The following is a 21,918-nucleotide window of genomic DNA, read 5'->3' on the forward strand; positions in this document are numbered from 1 at the left end:
AAAAAAAAAAAAAAAAAAAAAAAAAAAAAAAAAAGAAAAGAAAAAAAAAAAAACACAAGACATCATGATAGAAAACCTCAATTCATTTCAGGGTAAAACTATAAAACTAATATTTTTTTTTATTTTAAAGATTAGTGACTGAAAAAAGTAAAAATGTAACAAAAAATTTTAATATTAAAATAATAAAAACATATTAAACAACTCTTGGGCCAAAGGGTGAACACAAAGGGCTGCAATTTTTTTGAAAATGAGGACAGCAATATTAGGGTACAAAAGAATTTGTGGCATATGTCCAAACCAATTGTGAAGAGAAGTCCAATAATATTGAACACCCTTGGCAATAAAAATGAGTGGAAAATAGAATAGACTGTCTCTCAAAACCTCTAGGAAAAGAATGTGACAAAGTAAGTGAGGAAAAGAATTAATGGCAAGCCTTAAAAATGGAGCCATAGATACAGAATTGTAGATGAATTGTAATACAGAACGATGGTGCATTTATTACAACGAAGGCGTCAGTGTTGGTGCAACACTTTAATTAGTAAACTTTTGTTTACCTGGAGTTTAGTCCTCCCAACGTTATTTCCCCAAATGAACTCTCTATTCTGAGATCTAACCTAGGCTTCCACGTTTGTTTGACTTTGACATCCTTATAACAGTCAGCGATGCGAGGGAGGATAATTGTGGGTGCTTCCTGAGTGAATATTGTGGCGCTGATTTTACAAAGAGCAGGAAGTGAGAGAGTGTTCACAGTCAGCCAGAGGGAAGGAGCAGCACGGAAAATATTGGTACAGTGAGCAGACCTCTGGATGGCATTTTCTGTTTGTGATGACTTGTTTTCTGAAATTCTTGAATTTAGTGTCCTTTAGTTGTTGTTTTATATTGGTTTGGTTTTTCAAGACTAGAGTTTCTCTCTGTAGCCCTGGCTGTCCTGGAACTCACTCTGTAGACCAGGCTGGCTAAGATCCATCTGCCCCTGTCTCCCAAGTGCTGGGATTAAAGGTGTGAGCCACCACTGCCTGGCTGAATTTACCATCTTATTAATACAAATTCATGAAATTTGTATAGGCATAAGTTTCAACTGAACATTAGCTTTTAACCGTTTTAAATCAGGTGGTCTGTAAGGAATTACATCCAGTAGTTAGTAAGAGATTCTTAGCAAACGTGAGTTGCGTATTTATTCTCTGTTGCAGAAGATATTCTCCAGAGGAGACAGGCCTCTTCTGGTGTAAAGCTATCAAGGAGCCAGGCTGCTTCTGTGCTTTATTTGGTGACATTAGCAGGTAGTTTTCATGGTAAGAGGAGGAGAGTAGTCCTCTTAGTTGAGTCAGTGCCCCTACAAGAGATGCTTCTACACAGCTTCTGAACTTGCCTCCTTAGTCAGATAGCCCTAGAAGCAGAGGAATCTGGCCTATTGCTAACCTAAGTAAAATGTGTATATTATTAAAGAAAGGGAAAATGAGTATGGTTGTACCCCAGCGATAGAACTGTCTAGAATGAGGATGATACCATACCGGAGTGTTTGGGCTGTGTGGAGGTGGGTGTTTTAGTCAGTGTTCTGTTGTGTGAAGAGACACCATTACCACAGCAATCCTTATAAAAAAAAAAAAACATTTAATTGGGTCTGGCTTACAGGTCAGAGTCCAGTCATCATGGCAGGAAGCATGCTGGCACACAGGCATACATGTTGCTGGAGAGGTAGCTTAGAGGTCTACATCTGTATCCTCAGGCAGCAGGAAGAGTAAGGACACTGGGCCAGACTTGAGCATTTGAAACCCCAAAGCCCACCCCGGTGACACACTTCCTCTAACAAGGACACACCTGCTCCAACAAAGAGTGCCACTCCCTAAGCATTTAAATATATGAACCTATGGGGGCCATTCTTGTTCAAACCACCACGTGATAGTAGATGTTCTTCAGTCATACCGCATGTGTGTCAGTGTGAGTCATTTTATGGCTAGTGGTTAACCTCTTTTGGTCATGACAGTAGCAACATTTGTCTTACCTGTCACCAGTGTAGGCCATCAGTGGAAATGGTATTTATTGCCTTGCCACATGTCTGCCTCTGCCTTTCTTCAAGTTTCTTAATTTTTTTTTTATTGAGAATAAGAAAAAAAAGGTTTCCGCCTCCTCCCAGCCTCCCATTTCCCTCCCCCTCCCCCCAAGTTTCTTAATTTTGACAAGGGAAGTTGCTTTACTCTAAAGACCAGGCCTCGTCAGCTGTCTCAGTCCTGTAGTGAGCTCGTTCTGATTTAGACCTGAAGTCTAGGTTAATACAGATATGGTGGCCTTTGTTATTCTCACTGTGATTCCCTCTAGCATTGCAATATGAAGAATTCTAAAGTTCAGAAAAGCTGAATTATTCAGTGAGTATTCCTATTGGCCATACCTAGACTCCATACTTACTGTGTTCGTTCTTTCTATGGCACTGCAGTCATGCCAGTCAGTGCTTGAGACCAGTCCCAGTGCTCTGGGATTGCTAGGCAAGCACTCTGTCGGAGAGCTGGGTCCTCAGCGTATCATTTATTCTACTTTTGAATATGGCTTGATCTTCTGTCCACCTGGAAGAGATGGAGATCACCAGAGCTGCCTAGAAGACTGAGAAACCGAGCTGCCTGAAAGAGACGCTCTGACCTGTTGAGCTGTCTGTAGTCTGTGCTGTGAGCTCCAGGTTTCTTGCTTTTGTGTGCTGTTGCCCACATTGACAGCTTTGTGAGGGGCTGCCTGTGAGTCATTTCTGTTCCTGTCAGGAGCCCCAATAAAACTCACTGGTTCACCAAGTTGAACTTTGGTGGTTCCCTTACTTTGGTCTGTCCTAAGTTCCCAATCTGGGATGAGTAGACATTGATTGGTCTTCCCAGGAATAGTGTCTTACAACACAACTTGAAGTCCTGACCCTTCCACCTCTACCTCCCAGTTGTTGAGGTGACAGTTGTGCATCTGTCACTGACTTTTAATTGACCTCCTGGAATCAACCTATTTCCCTTTACTCTGCTATCAGTTAAGCCAATAGAGTCATTTATTGAAGTATGTGTCATTTCATATGTCATTGCTGTTGTCAGAACACTTCTAGTAAAGGCTCACCTGTGAACTGAGGGGCTGGAGAGGTATGTGTGTGGAGGTCAGAGGACAGCATAGGAGTCAGTTCTCTCATCCACAATGTGGATTCCAAGACCAAACTCAGACTCCCTACCTGTTAAGACATCTCACCTGCCCCTGCCCCTCAGCTGGTTTTTTTTTTTTTTTTTTTTTTTTTTTTTNAAAAGAAAAGAAAAGAAAAGAAAAAGGTTTTATATTGCCACCCAAACATATCAGATCAATATCTGATCACAAACAATATACCTGATATAAGAATTGGTTCTTTTTTTTGTGTGTGTATGGTTTTTCAAGACAGGGTTTCTTTGTAGCTTTGGAGCCTGTCCTGGAACTAGCTCTTGTAGACCAGGCTGGCCTCGAACTCACAGAGATCCATCTGCCTCTGCCTCCCGAGTGCTGGGATTAAAGGCGTGCACCACCACCACCCAGCTCGACTTGATGTTTTGCAAAGAGTTTGTATCTAACACCCAAGCTAGCATCTCACAAATGCCTGCAACTCCAGCTCCAAGGGATCTGATGCTCTCTTCTGACCTCCACAGTCACCTGCACACACCTGGCATACACATATCACTTGTGAACTGGAGTTTTCCAGGGAGGAAAAAAGCCAAACCTGTGTGAAAGATTATCCAAGGCTTCTGACTGACTAGAATTTCATGAAAAGAACAGAGACATGTCATTTGTTCAATGTCTTTTTACGCTAGACACTGGTTTGGATAGCTTGTAGCATCTTTTCTAGTTTAAATGGTGAAGTAATTGGGAAACTAGTGAGTAGAAAAAGATCATGCATGGGTTTCCTGGCCTTTGAAGGAAGGCATCCGCTCATGTGTCATGCTCTGCACAAGAACACCAGTTCAGGCTGGCTCTCTAGAGGTGTCTGGCTCACCCTCTAGCTGGGGTTGATAGCCAAGTTGTTGCCACTGTAGCTTTCTGCAGCCATAGTGGCAGCCTCCCGTTCTCTTCACCCTCCAAGACCTTGCAAAGCAACTGTGAACCTGAGAATGCCAAAGGCTCCACTTCTCTGCTATTGCCCATTGGTGACAATTGAGTTGTCATCTCATGCCCAAACTGTTTCTAAACCTAAGGAAAACCCAGAAATTAATAATAGTGTAAAAGCAGCATTCTTCTTTGAGGTCTTGAAGATTGGATCCAGGATATTGTTATGTAAGTGCTTTACCACCCTGAAACGATTGTAGAATGTGTGTGTGTTCTGTATTAGGGATTGTACCCAGAGCCAGGCAAATGTTCTGCCATTGAGCTATATCCTCAGTTTATTCATGAGTTTTTTGTTGTTTTGTGGAGTTTTTTTTGTTTGTTTTTGTTCTTTTTTTTTTTTTTTACATTTATCTTTTACTTACTTGGTTGGGTGGGGGACATGCTCTCTAGGTGCATATATGGTGGTCAGAGGACAACTTGGGATAATCTTCTTTTCTTTACCATGGGGTCCTGCCTATCCAGCCCAGGTTGGTGGTAAATGTCTTTATCCCTTGTTATTAGGGTTCCTATTGCTGTGATGAAACACCATGTCAAAAAGCATCGGGGAGGGATGGGTTTAATTGGCTTATGCTTCTTTATTGTTTATCACTGAAGGAAGTCAGCACAGGAACCCAAACAGGATAGGAACATAGAGTCAGGAACTGATGCAGAGGCCACGGAGACGTGCTGCTTACTGGCCTGCTCTCCACGACTTACTTAATTTGCTTTCTTACAATTGCCCAGGACCACCAGACCAGGGGTGGCCCCACCCACAGTGGGCTGGACCCTCCCACTTCAATTGTTAATTAAGAAAATACCCTACAGGCTTGCCTACAGCCAATCTAGTGAGGTACTCTAGCTTGTGTCAAGTTGACATTAAACTGGCCATCACACTCACTCCATGACTTCTGAAGGTAAAACTCTGTAAGTTGTGAACAAACACAGGCCTATCCAGGATGTGCCAGCCTTGCTCAGGTACTGTGAGCTGCAAAAGTGTTACTGTAGACTTTCGGGTGTATTCATGTAGACACATAACGAACTATCTTAACCTTTGGTTGTAAGAATCAATGAAAACTTTAGTTTTGTACAAATTTTTTATTCTTTCTGAAAGAACAGTAAACTAGTATTTTATGCATATAGTTTCAGAAAGCATTAATATGAATAAAGCAGATATGCCAAGATGTTAACTGTGATTAATTCTGGGTTATGGGTGGGAATAGGTAGTAATAGGGTGATTGACTGTACTTTTCTTTGAACTCATCAGGACTTTTTTTTTTTTTTTTGCTCTTAGTTAAAAGTAAATAATTAAGTAGCAGTAATGCTTCGTGGTTAAGTGACAGATCGGCTGTATTCTGGTTAAAGATTAAATCTGAGAAACAAGAAAACTCTACAAAGGGAAAAAACCTGAATTTAGTTTTACCCATTTGATACAAAAACACTAATCAGGATAATGTTCTACTTAAGGAAAAAAGACACTCTTTACATTTATGTGCGCCTGCTTTATTTGGACTGGACAGGATACAAGTAGGAAAAAAGTCTCCTATTTTCAGTATTGTCTTGGCTTTCAACAGCAGTTGCCGGGGAAACACTTTTGTTTCTTGGTCACATGATCTGGACATGCTTTTTGTCAGTGGCTGGTTGTAAGTTTGTAGACCAAAGAGCTCTTAGTAACCTTGGCAGTTAGTCAGCGTGCTGTCCTGAATAGAAAATGGGCCAGAGGGCCAATGTGCAAAGTCTTTCTAGTGGGGAAATGACTAAAAAAGAAAGCATACAGGGGCAGGTAGGCGTCATTTCTCAGGGAAAGAAGTTTATTTAATATTAAAATTATCTTGCCATTTTTATACTGTTGCTTCTAAAACCTTGCTATTCCATATGACTCTTTCCTCATAGCCTCTAACTGTTATTATAAACTATCTTAACAGAGAAAGTAGAAGGATAGTATGATAAATACTCATGAAGCCTACCATATGGTTTATTTAATTTTTGAAATAGATCTTACTATGTAGCTCTAGCTGGCCTGGAACTCTGTCATCTCACTAGCTCACTAGACCCCATATATTTTAGAATAAATCCCCGCCCCCACAAGACACAGTTCCTCTGTGTAGCATGTGTAGCATTAGAGCCTGTCCTGCAGACCAGGCTGACTTTGAACTCACAAAAGATCTGCCTGCCTCTGCCTCCTGAGTGCTGGGTTTAAAGGTATGCGCCGCCACCACCTAGCTAGAATAAACTTTTCTATATCCATAAAATTTTTTGGCAATTGATTGGAATTGTGTTAAACCTACATGCTAAATTTGAGGAGAACTGATATTTGTACTATCTTGTGTAACCACACCCCTGAGTAAAAATGACTCTTCCTCACCTAGCAACCATCAACTGCCAATAGCTCCTCAGCTAGAGATGGGAGCTCAAGCTGTAACTGGGCAATGGTGCATGCCTTTAATCCCAACACTTGGGAGGTAGAGACAGGCGGATCTCTGCAAGTTTGAGGCCAGTCTGGTCTACAGAGCAAGTTCCAACACAGCCAACGCTACACGGAGAAAGTGTATCTCAACCCCCCACCCCCGCAAAAAAGAGAAGAGATATTTTGGCTTGCTCTTGTGCAGGTAAGCACACCCACTGTGAGTTCATGGGTGCAGTGTTGTGTCCTGTCTGGAAAACAGCACTTCACAGTACAGCTCCCTATCCTCCAGCTCTTAGTCTTTCTTCCTCTTCTGTGATGTTCACCAAGCCTAGTTGGGGTGGTCGTGGGGTTCCTACGAATGTCCCTTTTAGTAACTCACAGCCACCTGTTTTATTCTCAGCATTTTGACCAGTTGTGAGCTTCTACAGTAACCACTAACCCAGTGTGAAAAGAAGCTTCTTTGAGCAAGGTTGGGAGGAACATTGCTCTGTGAGTGTAAACAAATACTTAGAAAGCAGTTTGATGACTTCCAGTCAAGAATACAATAGTACTAGGTTTCCCCTGGTTCCTGTGACCACCGCAGCCAAGGGCTTTGGGCCAAATTTACAGTACCAGGCATGGATTTCCTTGTGTGGAGCAGGCCTCAAATCCAGTTATAAGGTGGCTGATTAACCCATAACATTCATGATATTATTATTATACCAGTGGGCACATCTTGCCTGGAAGGTTGTTATTGTAGCAGGGGCCGGTGTTGGGTATAGCCACTGATGTCTTTCTCCTCTGGAAGCCTGTATAACATATTCCAGCACCATGAAAGTTGACCATCAGAGAGAGAGTTCACTAGTCAGTTCCAGATGTATTTCTCTGTCCTGCAGTGAGAATGTGGGATGTCTTCTGCAGTAGGGTTTTTTGTTTGTTTGTTTGTTTTCAGAGAGAGAGAGAGAGAGAGAGAGAGAGAGAGAGAGAGAGAGAGAGAGAGAGAGAAAGAAAGACTCACTCTCATTGTGAGTCCTGGTAGGCCTGGAACTCACTATGTAGACCAAGCTAGCCTTGAACTTGAAGAAATGTACTTACCTCGGCCTACAAAGTTGGGATTAAAGGCACGCACCACTGTGCCCAGCCTGAAATATATTTTGTGGAATTTTTCATGTGCATATTTTGTCTTTATGTGTTTCTATGCATCACATGTGTGCTTGGTTGCTCACGGAGGCAAGAACAGCATGTCAGATCCCTGAACTGGACTTATATATGGTTATGAGCCACCATGTGGATGCCTTAAACTCAAATCCCCTGAAAAGCAGACGGTGTTCTTATTACTGAACCATCTCTCCAGCTCTTTACTCTCTGTTTTTGGTAGACAACCAAGAGCAGTGGCAATACCCTGTTTTGTTTTGGGGAGCCTTTGGAGCCTCCCTGATCAATAACTTATAGGGTAGGATCCATGCCTAGTACTGGATTTTCATCTAATAGCCCATGTCTTCTGGGAGCAGCATTGTCCATCCTTGCAGGGTACCTCCTTTCATCTCTTTTTAAGTCATATTTTTCAAGAGGGGTGTGTGTGTGTGTGTGTGTGTGTGTGTGTGTGTGTGTGTGTTGTACCATTTATGTACAGGTGCCCCAGAAGGCCAGAAGGGGGCATTGGATCCCCTGGAACTGAAATTACAAGCAGGTGTAAGTGGCCAAAGTGTGTGCTGGATTCTGGACCTGCATCTTGGGAACTGAACTCTGGTTCTTTGGAAGAGCAGCAAGTGCTCTTAAATACTGCCATTTCTCCAGTCCCTTAAGTCATAGTTTAAAATGACACAGTAGTGGGTTTCCATGAGAGTTTTTTTTTTTATAAATCCTTAGTTTTGATTAACCCACCCCTACTCCTTTCTCTTTCCTCACAACCCTACCCCCAACCTACTTAAACCTTAAACTTCCCATGTTCTCCCCTCTTCCTTCATAGCACCTGTTTTCTACCATTCCCTCCCCAGTTCAAGCTTCTTGCCCACCTCCTCACCCTTTCTGGTATCTTGACCTCTGCAAGTATTGTAAGTTAAATATAAAAATCTAAAAATTTGAAGCTAAGTTCTGGGGCAGCGCCGATCTTGCATTGCACCCGAGTTCAGTTCCTAGTACCACCATTGAGTGGCTCACAACCATCTTTAACTCCATCTCCAGGGGGATCCTGTGCCTCTGACCTCTGTGGGTACTTACATGCATTTACACATAATTAACATTCTTTAAAAAGGAAAAGAAAACTCAAAGCTGGAACTGCATGTAATAGAGACATGCAGTGTGTGTCTTTCTGGGCTTAGATTAGCTCATTGTTATATTTTCCAGCTCCATCTGTTTTCCTGAAATTTTCATAACTTCGTTTTTTACAGATGAATAAAATTCTATTATGTGTATTATCACATCTTTATTATCCATCAGTTGATGGGCATTTAACCTGATTCCATTTCCTAGCTATTTTGAATTGACAGCAATAAACATCGATGTGCCAGCATTTCTGTTGTAGGATATGAGGTCCTTTGTGTAGATGCTCAGGAGTGCTAAGGCTAGGCCATATGGTAGTTCTATTTTTATCTTTTTGAGAAGCCGCCACACACCATTTACCATAGTGTGTGCACCTGTCTATACCCCTACATGCATATATCCCTGCCAACTAGTAAATAGGGGTTACTGTTTGCCACATGCTTGTCAGCACTTGTGATTTGTTTTCTTAATGAAAGCCATTATGACTGGGGTAAAATGGAATCTCAAATTAGTTTTAGTTTGCATTCCTAATGGTTAATGATACTGAACACAAAAATGTTTGTGGTGGGGTGTGGGCAAAGACCTGGAGGTGGTGAAGGATCAGGCTTGACCATGACATTGGGTACTCATCTTTGGGGTTACTGAGAAGGAATAGAGGGAGATAAGAAGGCAGAAGAGTCCATAGAGATTTTATTGTTTAGGAATACATGTTTCCTTACACTTTGCCTGGGTGCAAGAAATGTCCCTTCTGCCAAAGGAGTAATAGCTCTCTAGAAACCAAGTGTTTCTCCTGTGCCAAGATTCCATGAGGGTGGTCAAATGGATGAATTGGAGCTGAGTTTGTTGAACCATTTATGTCAATTTTTGTTTGTTACTTTTGATACAGACTGGTAAAGACCAAAATTAACCTAAATCAGCATGGAAACTTGTCTTTCAGATCCAACAAAAGTAAAAAGGCGTTGGGAATTCTTGAATCATCTCCTGATTGATTATGAATGGGGCCTTGGTGTCATCCTTCACTGAACCAAAGAGCCACTGACAGTCTGGTTTATAATCAGTAGTCCAGATAGTCTTTAGACCACTTATACATAATCATCTGGTCCAGAAAATGGAGGAGAAGGCTATGGTTCTGATTAAAGAGACTAGTATCAGCGTCCGGACCTAACAAAGCCATCCCTCCTGCGTGTGCCTTTTAGGGATTTTCATGCAATGCTACACTCAGGAAACTCTTGTTCTGTTACAGCTGCAGCCGTCTCCGCCAGGTTCAGAGCATCCTGACACAGAGCAGCAAGTCTCAGCCTGATGGGATTCTCTGCATCCTAGGTCAGTGCTTTCATGAAGTGGGACTCACAGTGGCAGTGGTTTGCATTCTTGATCTCAGGAAGATAATAATAATAATAATGCTATCATGGAAGGTACATTGTAGGGTAGTGTCTTCCCAGTTCTCTTCCCTGTGAAATCTCCTGTTCTATTGTGGGTGAATATTAAAAGAGATGTCAGTGAGATAAGGAGCTCCTGCTGCAACCATTCTTTCTAAAATCATATAGGCAACAGCTACTGACCCTGACCCTGCCATCCTGCACATGGCTGTAGGCCCAGGATGCCTCAGACATTGAGAGGCAGTGGTAAAGACAGTGTCATTTAATTTCTTTTGTCTCTGGTCACACCTTTCTAGATAACCTTAGTGAGGGCCATCTGCAGGAGCATATATCACCACACCACACTCAGAGTGCCTCCCTTCTGATGCTTGTGAAGGATTAGGGTTTATTGTTCCACCCTCTTCATCTTTTTCAAACCACCGATCACACATTTTTCATAAAGATCTCTTTGAGATCTGTTCTTGGGCTAACTGAAAGTATCCCAAGATCTTTAGTAAGTCACTAGAAGACCATATTTGCTGGTTTTTTCTGCCCTGAAGAATTGCTTTTTATGGGGCTGGAGATGTCTAAGTAGTTAAGAGCACTTGATGTTCTTCCAAAGGACCCAGGTTCGATTCCCAGCACCCACATGGTGACTCACAACCATCTGTAATTCCAATTCTAGAGGACCTTATGTATCCTGGAGGGTGCTCTTCTTGCCTCATTGGGCATCAGGCATACATGGTACACACACATACATGTGGGCCAAACACTTATATATGTAAACTAAAAACCAAAAGAAAAAAATGTTTTTCAGAAATCAACAGCCTTAGTAATATTTGTTACTTAATTCTCCCATCTATGTAGGCATTGGGATCCAAGAAAGGTATCTTATGGTTCAGCCTGTTTCTTTAACAAGGGGTTGTTTATTTAGTTTTAGCTCAAAACTGGTTTGAACTGCCTGAAGCCATGAGGGCTTTATCAGTGGCGTTTATTGTGTTCCATGGTTTAAGACAGCTAGTCACAGCCTTCCTTGCCTTGCAGGAATTGACAGCAGGTACAACGAAGGCTGCAGGGAGCTGGCCAATTACCTTCTGCTCGGATTATACAGTCAGAATACCACTGATTTTGAGAAAACAGGATTTTCTGAAGAAATTCTAGATGGTAAGTCTGTATTATATTGGCAAATGGTAGGAGAGAGTGGTTTATTTCTTTGGATCCTTAATTCATGATTTTTTAAAAAAAAAGTTTTAATTTTAATTTATTGTGTGAGTGTTTTATTTGCATGTTTGAATGTGCACCTTGTGTATGCTTGGTGTCCTTGGGCCAGAAGAGGACATTGGATCTGGAACTGGAGTTACAGGTGGTTGTAAGCCAACATTCAGGTGTTCTCTGGTTGAAACCCAGTCCTCTGGAAGAGTAGCAAGTACTTTAACTGCTAAGCCATCTCTCCAGCTCCAATTCATGGGCTTTTGTTTCTGTGGGGTTTTTTGTTTCGGTTTCTGTTTTTGTGGGTTTGTTTGTTTGTTTGTTGTTTGTGACAGAGTCTTGTGTAGCTCTAAATATCTTGAAGCTGTGTAGACAAGGCTGACTTTGAACTGACATTTACCTGCCGCTGCCTCCCTAGTGCTGGAATTAAAGACATACACTCATCACCCCATGCATGATTTTTTAATGGGAAAATGTGGTTGAATTTTAAGTAGTTCAGTGCTCTGGTAAATTCTTGCCTTATTTTGCTTTATTGGCTGAATGATGTGTGACATCCTAATTAGTCTTAAAATGGGCAACCCTCTTGTTGAAATAGGGAGCAGCGGCGGGGCTGCGTCCCCAACACCCCGGCCGCTTGGCTAGCTCATGCCCGAAATAACAACACACAAGCTGTATTCATTTAAAGAACTGCTTGGCCCATGAACTCTAGCCCTTACAGGCCAATTCTCGCACCTGGACTAGCCCATTTCTAATGATGTGTGTAAGCACCCCAAGGTGCGCTTACCGGGAAGATTCTAGCCTCCATCCATGGTGTCCGGGAGCAGAGCAGAGTCTGACCTCCCTTTCTCTTCTGCCCAGAATTCTATTCTGTTTATTCCTCCCACCAATGCTTTAACCTATGAGGCCAAGCAGTGTGTTTATTACTTAACCAATGAAATCAACAGATTGATATATGACACTCCCACATCACCCTCTGACCTCAGCCTCCCCAGTAGCTAGTATTAACTACTGATAAGATTTTGTCTTTTTAATAGTGAAAAGTTGCATTTCCTAATTGACCTATTAAGTAATATATTCTGTTGGTCACACACTGCATAACACACTATCAACAAGCAGGTTCCAGAATACATTTATTGGGTAAATCATCTTCGAGACCAAAAGCTGACATCAGGGTTTGGCATTCTTTCTTGGCAGTGCACTAGCTTTTCTTACTATTGCCTGCTGCTGCTTTTCACCGAAGGTTTAGATTGTGTGCTGTTGCCCACTGAAAGCACTTCGAGCTTTGAGGCAAGGCTGATTTGTTCTTGTAAGCTGCTCTTGTGAGGAAGAACACTTCGTGTGGATGGTTAGCTGAGGAACAAGGGCCTATTGTCCTGCTGTCCTTGGGAATTGTTTTTCGTGTGACTTTATACAATGCAGGCTTTCTGCCTGCAGTCTGCCTTCTCTGGCTTGGAGACACTGCGTGTGTTGATGCTGCTGTGGGCTGTTGCCCAGGAGCTATCTCTGATATCATATATTTAGCATTATAAATTGTCTGCGAGATGAGTCAGAAGACCTACACCAAACAAGTGAAACTGGACAAGAGACAAGACGCTTTTGCAGGGCAGCTGGGGAGGGCATGAAAGCAAACATTTGATGTCAGATGATCTCACTTGAGTATAGTGGTTCTCAGCTGGGGGGCAGTTTTGTCCCTTGGGGGACATTTAGCAATGTCTGAAGACATTTTTGATGGTCATGGTTTGGACCATGGTACTACTGGCATCTAGTGGATACCAGGGCTGCTGCTAACATCTCAAAATGCACAAAAAGCCTCAATTCCATGGTGAAGAATTATCTGACTTAAACTAATTCTTAGTCACAGACTGTTTGAAAATTCTGTCAGGCTAAAGTCCCCAGTACTGTCGGTTCATAGTTTAGTCAAAGCTGTCCTTGTTACGAATACAGAAAAAGCAGACTGAAATTACTCTTTTTGTTAATATCCTTTCTTTCTTTTCCTTCCTTCTTTCATCTTTCCGTCTGAGGTAGGTGCTCTCTCTGTACTCAGACTGGCTTCAGATCCACAGTGCTTCCAGCCTCCTGGGTGCTAGGTTTACATGCATGAGCCACCACTGTTATCTTCATCAGTTCTTTTTCTTTTTAATTTTTGATATTAAAATAAAATTATAACATTTTCCCTTCCCTTTCTTTCCTCTAAACAAGTGGTTCTCAACCTGTGTGACCCTTTTTGGCAACCCTCTACCTCCAAAAAACATTTACATTATGATTCATAGCAGTAGCAAAATTACAGTTATGAAATGGCAAATGAAAATAATTTTATAGTTGGGGTTTACCACAACATGAGGAACAACTGTATTAAAGAATCCTAGCCTTAGGAGGGTTGAGAACTACTGCTCTAAACCCTCATATGTCCTTCCCCCTCCCTTCAAATTCATGGCCTCTTTTTAAATTATTATTGAGTACATATACATATATATTCCTGCATATAATCTTCTCAGTCCATATAATGTCACTTGTACATATGTTTTTAGGGCTAACCATTTGTCTCTGGACAACTAGTTGGTGTGCTCTTCCCTGGAAGGCCACCTCTCCTTCTTCCAGTGTTTCTCAGTTGCCTGTAGTTTTTTGTGTAGAGTTGAGGCTTCAAGGGCTTTTCTCTGTCCACTTAGACATGTCCATTGGTAACGTCCTTGCTCAACTCATGTTTGGGTGGTCATATTGGTGAGACTTTTATGGATGTAGCTTCTGACATTACAATTATTTTTTAATTCATTTGTTTGCTTATTTGTTTGTTTCAGATTTTGATTTAAAATTACTTGGCCAGGCCAGGTGTCTCAAGCCTTTCATCCCAGCATTTGGGAAACAGAGGCAGGTGGATCTCAGTGAGTCTAAGACTGGTCTGGCCTACAGAGTGAGTTCCAAGACAGGCAGGGCTTGAATAAAATAAAATTTCTTTCAGGGGGCTGGAGACAGGACTCAGTGGTTAAGAACATTGACTGTTCTTCCAGAGGACCTGGATCCAGTTCCCTGTACCCATATGATGACTCAGCTGTCTACAGCTCCAGTCCCAGGGGATCAGAGGCCCTCGACTGGCCTCTCTGCATGTACCAGGAATACAAGTGAGACACAGACATACATGTAAGCAAAACACCCATACAAATAAGATAATGTAAACATCTCAAATATAAAATATCTTCCCTGCCGGGTGATGGTGGCACACGCCTTTAATCCCAGCACTCAGGAGGCAGAGGCAGGCGGATCTCTGTGAGTTAGAGACCAGTCTGGTCTACAGAGCTAGTTCCAGGACAGGCTCCAAAGCCACAGTGAAACCCTGTCTCGAAAAACCAATAAAATAAAATAAAATAAAATATCTTCCCTTAAATGTAGTGTTCTGGTCAGAATTTATTTTGGAAGCTTGTACTTGCTATACATTTCACTGCAACCATAGTTACAAGGGACCTATCAGTACTAAAATTAAGGAAAGTGCTTAATTCCTAAAGATGTGTTTTTTCTTTTTCTTGTTTTTTTGGCTTTATCCTGTCATTTGTCACAGTGGATACTTAGCAAATAAGCGTTTTTCTCCAAATTAATCAAGTCATTTTTATATCCACATAGTTTGAAAGCTAAAATCACCAGATTGTTGCTGCTGCTGTTTCTCCTTCCCCTCCTTTCTCTTCTCCCCTCCTTCTCCTATCCCTCTTCCTCCTCCTCCTCCTCCTCCTCCTCCTCCTCCTCCTCTTCTTCCTCTTCCTCTTCCTTTTTTAATTTTTGAAGCAGAGCTTCACGATGTAGTCCTGCTGTTCTGGAACTTGTTATGTAGGCCACACTGGCATCAAACTCAGAGAAGTCGAATTCACAGAGATCCTCCTGCCTCTGTTTCCTAAGTGCTAGGACTAAAGGCACAGGCCACCACAACTAGCATGCTTCTACCTTTATGAGCATAAAAAGGCCAATATGAGATACTTATTTTTCAGACATTTTTCAAAAATATTAAACATAATTTTATTACTATTACTACATAATCGACGATGACAGGTTCTCTTTATGTAGCTCTGGCCATCCTGGAACAGACTGTGTAGACTATGCTGGCCTCAAACTCACAGAATTCTGTGATTAAAAGCTTGTTCTACTACACTGGCCAGCCCTACTATCCCTTGTCCTTTCCTCCTCTTCCTTGTCCTCCTGCTTCTTCTCATTCTCCTGCTTGCTGTCCTTTTGGAGGGATTTTTTTTTCACACCAGTGTCTATTTAAATCAGGGTGTCATCCTTGAACTTGAATCATAAGCATGTGCCATGATGTCCAGCTTCCCTGCTTCACTCCTCCTCCTCCTCCTCCTCCTCCTCCTCCTCCTCCTCCTCCTCCTCCTCCTCCTCCTCCTCCTCTTTCTTCTTTTGAGGTAGAATCTGGCCATCCTGGAACAAGTCACTGCGTGTAAAGACCATTCTGGCCTTGAACTCACAGAGATTCTCATACCTCTGCCCCCACCCCCATTGCTTGGATTAAATGATTAAAGTCACCACACCTGACCATATTTTCTTCTTTATTTGTTTAATTCTGTTAAATATCAGTCTATTGAGAGTATGAAATTTGTTAGCAATTGTTATATTTGTGGGGTTTTTGTTTTGGTTTGGTTTTGGATCCTAAGTCCTTAGGATACACTTCAGTGTATAGTATGTGTGGTGTATAGTGAATCGTATGTGGTGTATGATGGGTGCCTCACGTTTTCAGGTATCACAAAATTTCTCCCTTAGCAGGTAGTCTACAGGGCTCTGGGGGTGGTGGGATGTGAGGAAACCCAGTACTGAGACATAAGAGAGGCTTGTTTCTTCCTTTGCATTTTTCTTCCAGCAAGTCCTAGCTTAGTCTTGTTAGAAAGAGGTCTAGTGAGTGGCACCGCCGTCACAGGAGCCATGGAATGAAGCCTGCTTTTCTTTTGGAATTATGCCGACTTTTACTTTCCATGCCCAGACTACGTTAGTAATTCTGCCCTATTCCATTACTCTCTCTCAGGGATCTTGACTTTGCCTGGGTTTCTTTGCACCCTTGGGATTTCCTTATTTACTTGATCTACCAATGTTGATGACTGTTCTAAATCTGCTGTCTGTTGGTATGTTTCCAGAAGCTCTTTCACTTGCCTGCATTTCCTTCCTTCCAGCCTTTCCTGTGTGCAGAGTTCACTGCTGCACACAGTAACCTTTTCTAAGACTGACAGGCAGTGTCCAGACTCACAGTTGCCTGGAGCCAAGTGAACCTTTGCCCAGGAATTTTAGACACTGGTTTTAGTGTGTAGTCCCTGCTGTTGGTGCTGTTTCTTGACTCAGTAGCCCTGTAATTTCCATTTTATACTTATCTCCTCGTTGAAGTATTTTGTAAAGCCAGGTGTGGTGATGCATATCTGAAGTCCCAGCGCTTTGGAGACAGAGGCGAGGAATGTTGTAAATTCAAGGCCAACCTGGTCTACACTGTGAATTCCAGATCAAGCCAGGTCTGTGTAGCCTGGAAAAGAAGCCAGGCCTGGTGGTACAGTTCTGAAATCATAGCTGCTTGGGAGGCTGAGTCAGCATTGATCAAGGCCTCCCTGTGCCGAGTACTGAGTGGAAGGCCAGCTGAGGCAATTTAGAGTGATGAGTGCCTGCCTAGGACCTGTGCAGCTCTAGCTCAACAACCTTCAGTATGCAGCAGCTGTCATCAGTTAATCGGAAATAAAGAAGTAACACAGTACTGCATCTCTGGTTTGTTGAACTTTGAGTGCACTGCTTCAGCTAATGAAGCCTGCTCTTTTGGCTTATTCTGGGCATACAGTCATATCTAGAAGGCCATCATAGGAGGAGCGTTGCAGCAACACTAGAAAATCCTTACTGTCCACACTTGACCCTGCTTGGTTAAATAATTATACATTTAGACTTTTGTTACATTGTTTCTGAAATAGCTGTATGTTTTGGTTTGGGGATTTGTTTGTTTGTTACAATAGAAATGAACCCAGGGCCTGGCCATGCAACTCTGAATTACTGAACTACAATTCATTAGGCATTAGTGGAAGTTACTATTTTCTGGGCAGAAACTGTCTGAAGGGAAAGCCTTTGACAATTTTGTGTTTTGCTTTTTTCTTACAGATGTGATTATATTGATTAAATCAGATAGTGTCCATCTGTACTGTAATCCTATCAACTATGGATACCTTTTGCCTTATGTAGCACATTGGAGAAACCTGCATTTCCACTGCATGACCGGAAATGAGGTGAGGAGGGAAGACAGGCTAAGTACTTCATTCAGCAAAGTGTCAACTTAGACCAGAAGCCCCTCAGCAAACATCACAGATCCAGCATTAGAATCTGGTCACACAAAAATGAATATTCAAGAAAAAAGCTTTTTAGTTGTTTACCTGGTGGAGACAAAAGAGCTTTTACACTGGGCTTCTGAGCCCGCCATCCTGAGCTGCCTTCCTCACCTATTCTGTCCCATGCTCAGGGACTGCCCCCGCAGGCTTTTCCAACCTCCACATTCAGGGCTGGAGCAGGCAAGAATAGCTGCAAACGTCATTCAACCCAAAGTTGTAGGCTTATTTAAATAGTTATAGGATCTTTATTTTTATTTATTTGTTTTGTTTGAGACAGGGTCTCACTGTGTAACCCTGATGGCCTGAAACTCAGAGGTCTACTGACCTCTGTCTCCTAAGTGCTGGGATTAAAGGCATGTCCCACCAGCCAAGAAGATTATTATTTTTAATATAATTTGATAATGCAATTTTTGAGTGAGTCTAAACTATAGTGTCAAAAGACTGGACATGCCTGACAAAGCTTAGAATTTCTTAAACTTTGAAGCATTTATGTCTAGGTTCTTAGTGTCTATTTCAAATAGAAAACAAAACCCTTTGGGTTCTTTCTAGAAAGAAAACTGGGAATTTTCTGCCTGTAATGTCATGGCAGTTTCTACCCAGCATTAATTAAGACCTTTTATTTCCATGTGATTGTTGGGGGAACTTGGAGGAACAGGTCTTATGTCTTCCATTTACATCTCAGTCAATCCATTTAGGGTTGAGTTTTGTTTATGAGATGAAGAAAGGGAGACTGACTTTGATAACAAACAACAAGATAGGTTGACTTTAGAGCCCAGCCTTCTCTAGTTGACAACAAACAGGATAGGTTGACTCTAGAGCCCAGCCTTCCCTAGTTGACAATAGATAGGAGAGATTGTCTTTAGAGCCCAGCCTTCCCTAGTTGACAACAAACAGGATAGGTTGACTTAGAGCCCAGCCTTCCCTAGTTGCCATTTAAGACAAATCCTAAGGCTGTACAGTGATAATGTGAAACTTTGGTTGATGTATCTTATCAAAGCTCATCTTCCTTTTAATTTCTCTTTTTAGTATGAAGATCAGGAAGCAGCAGAAGAATTTAAAATTTCCAGTTTTGTGGACATGGTTCGAGACTGCAGTAGAATTGGTATTCCTTACAGCTCCCAAGGTGAGTATCTGACATAAGCATTTAAGAAATTTGCTTGGAACCCAAAGAAAAACATATAGGCATCCTCCTGAATATTAACCTTCATCAGGCGATGAAAGGAGACAGAGACAGAGACCCACATTGGAGCACCGGACTGAAATCTCAAGGTCCAAATCAGGAGCAGAAGGAGAGAGAGCACGAGCAAGGAACTCAGGACCGAGAGGGTGCACCCACACACTGAGACAATGGGGATGTTCTATCGGGAACTCACCAAGGCCAGCTGGCCTGGGTCTGAAAAACCCTGGGTTAAAACCGGTCTTCGCTGAACATAGCGGACAATGAGGACTACTGAGACCTCAAGAACAATGGCAATGGGTTTTTGATCCTACTGCGGCGGTGGGGAAGAGACAGAAATCTTTAATAAATAAAAAAAAAAAAAAGAAAGAAATTTGCTTGGATGATATGCAGGTTGAATACCCCTATCTCTTTCATGGTAGATATTTGGCTAGAAAACCGTTTGACCCATTTTCACTAAGGCAAAGGATCAGCCAGAATGAAATTTAGGGACACTCCTATATAAGCTTCTGTTCATAACTGTGAAGTTACCACAGTAATATACCAAGGCTACCTGTAGTCAAGGAGAACTGATAAGGTATTTAGCATAATTAACATCTAGTCTGTATCATTTATTACTTAGAGTATAGATATGAGGCATCTTCATAATAGGAAATTGTAGTTTGAATAGCTATTTAAAAAGTATGCCTATGAAGTGAGAAAGATGGCCAAGAGCATGTACTGGTCTTTCAGAGGACCTGAGTTTGGTTGTTGGCAGCCATACATATCAAGTAGCTCACAACTGCTTGTAACTCCAGTTCCAGGGGATCTGACTCGATGGATACCCACACATATATACACATGAGTTAAAATAAATCTTTTTGCCGGGTGCGGTAGCATGTACCTTTAATCCCAGCACTTGAGAGGCAGAAGTAGGTGACTGTCTAAAAGTGTGAGGCCAGTATGGTCTACATAGTGGGTTCCAGGCTGGCCAAGGCTATATAGAGACCCTGTCTCAAACAAAAAAGCAAGCAAACAAAAATGCTTATATGACATGGAATACAGGGGAAAAAATCAACAAGTTTAATAGTGGTAATATTGTGAAAAGAAAAAAAACACTGAATATTGAAATTGTTATTACATAAAGGACACCCATTTTGTTTTGTTTTGTTTTGATACAGGGTCTTACTGTAGCCACTTTTTGCCTAGGCTGGCCTCAAACTCTAGGGATCTGTCTGCCCACTGAGTGCTGGAATTAAAGGTGTTCAACACTGCTGCTCAGCTTACTTTTTTTTTTATAGAAAACTAAAATGTGAGCGTGTGTTATAGAGAAGTCTGAATTTATATTATTTGCTTGTGATTTTAATTTTCTTGAATTTTGCATTATAGTTCTAATTTCAATGTCTAACTCTCTTATCTGTTCATACTTACTTGCTAGAAGGGGGCGATGCTTGCCTAACACATGAGATTGGGTTTGAACTGTTATGTCCAAGATGGTATTTGATATGTGTTGGTGTATGTGATTCTTCTAGGTCACTTGCAGATATTTGATATGTTTGTGGTAGAGAAGTGGCCAATTGTACAGGCCTTTGCACTTGAAGGCATTGGAGGAGATGGGTTTTTTACCATGAAATATGAGGTATGTATGAAAACTAGTATGTTTGGTTATTGTCACAAAGTGAACATGAAGTTTTAAAATAAGATCTTACTATGTAGTCTTGGCTGGAACCAATAAGAGATCTGCCTGTCTCTGCCTTCTAGATGCTAGGATTAGAGTATCAACATGCCTGGCTTTGAAAGAGATGGTCTGTGCACAGTGTTCACATAGAAACTATATTATTTGCAATACTATAATTAAGTATATTAAACCAATAGCTTAAGCATATTTCTAGCTAGCTTTTACATCTTAAATTAACCCATTTCTGTTATTTTATATTTTACCACAAAGCTCGTGGTTTACCGGCAAGGTTCCAGGACACATCTGTCTCCTTTGGCAGCTACATGGTGTCTCTCTAACTCTGCCTACTCTCTCTATGTATATCTGTTGAAGTAGGAGCGGCAGGGCTGTGTCCCCGGCACCCGGCCGCCCGCATGGCTAGGTTATGCCCCGAAATAATTACATGGAAACTGTATTCTTTCAAACACTGCCTGGCCCGGCTAGTTTCAGCTTCTTATTGGCTAGCTCTTACATATTGTTCTAACCCATTTCTAATATTCTGTGTAGCCCACGAGCTGGCTTACCAGGGAGGATCTTAACTTGCGTCTGTCTGGAGTGGGAGAATCATGGTGACTCCTTCACTAAGCTTCTTTCTCTCAGAATTCTCTTCTGTTTTCTCCACCCACCTAATTTTCTGTCCTATGAGGGCCGAGGCAGTTTCTTTATTATTACAAAACCCACCTCCATCATATATCTCTTCCAGCCTGGCTATGTTCTGTTCTGCTATAGGCTGAAGGAGCTTCTTTCATTAACCAAGAAAAGCAACACATATACAGAAGGACTTTCCACACCAGCACAGTGTTTTTATTTCTGTATTTTTGCATATTGGAGATGACCAATAAATATCTGTTGAGATAGATTAATGGGAGAGAGTGAGTCTAGAAAATGACACTCATTCATAGACAGGTTAGTGGGGATGGCCTGGTGACAGAAAGCATCTGTTTGATTCCAGGAGACCCCAACTGATGTGACATCACCCAACAGAAAACCAGGGAGGGGAAGCATTGTCATGCTAGAAATGGGGACATCTTGTTGAAATAGTACATGTAGAAGCAAGTCAAAGGTCTAACATCCTGAGGAAGTGCGGGGAGACTTGCCTAGCAGGACACCACGCTCTCTAAGGCTGTCTGTTGAACTTTATAGTTACAGTGTGCAAATAAGGCTTTGGGAGTTGCCCTTGAAATGTCCACAAATTCAAAAGGAACTTGGAGGGAATCAGGCCACAGTAGAAAGAAAGGAAACCATTCTACAGTAATGGTTATTTTTGTTTTATCTTTTCTGTTTTTTTTTTTTGTGGGGGAAGGGTTCAAGACAGGGTTTCTCTGTGTGTAGCCCTGACTGTCCTGGAACTGACTTTGTAAACCAGGCTAGCCTTGAACTCAAGAGATTTGTTTTCCTGCCCTTGCCTCACAAGGGCTGAGATTAAATATATA

The 21,918-nt window shown here is 41.9% G+C and overlaps 1 protein-coding gene and 1 long non-coding RNA gene across 6 annotated transcripts in view; one reads left to right on the forward strand and one right to left on the reverse strand.

The window, feature by feature from the left end:
* Nucleotides 1-12,656, reverse strand: part of LOC126495633 (uncharacterized) — a 16,558-nt gene extending 3,902 nt beyond the window's left edge. Inside the window, exons 1-2 of the long non-coding RNA XR_007590198.1 lie at nt 12,062-12,656; nt 2,404-2,558 (exon numbers count right to left, since the gene is read on the reverse strand). This is a non-coding gene — a long non-coding RNA (uncharacterized lncRNA). The remainder of the gene's footprint in view (nt 1-2,403; nt 2,559-12,061) is intronic.
* Nucleotides 1-21,918, forward strand: part of Dnaaf9 (dynein axonemal assembly factor 9) — a 143,466-nt gene that overhangs the window by 6,567 nt on the left and 114,981 nt on the right. For 4 of the 5 annotated variants that reach the window (XM_050133210.1, XM_050133185.1, XM_050133200.1 and 1 more), the window contains exons 2-6: nt 9,954-10,033; nt 11,113-11,232; nt 17,389-17,513; nt 18,639-18,735; nt 20,301-20,407. In XM_050133210.1, coding sequence (XP_049989167.1) covers nt 9,954-10,033; nt 11,113-11,232; nt 17,389-17,513; nt 18,639-18,735; nt 20,301-20,407 — 529 coding nt within the window. Of the gene's footprint in view, nt 1-6,641; nt 6,672-9,953; nt 10,034-11,112; nt 11,233-17,388; nt 17,514-18,638; nt 18,736-20,300; nt 20,408-21,918 lie in introns of those variants that run through there. The other variant, XM_050133217.1, reaches the window with a different exon arrangement.

This window comes from Alexandromys fortis, unplaced genomic scaffold, assembly GCF_014885135.2.
Source record: "Alexandromys fortis isolate MF-2015 unplaced genomic scaffold, M_Fortis_MF-2015_v1.1 scaffold_6, whole genome shotgun sequence".
NCBI lineage: Eukaryota > Metazoa > Chordata > Mammalia > Rodentia > Cricetidae > Alexandromys > Alexandromys fortis.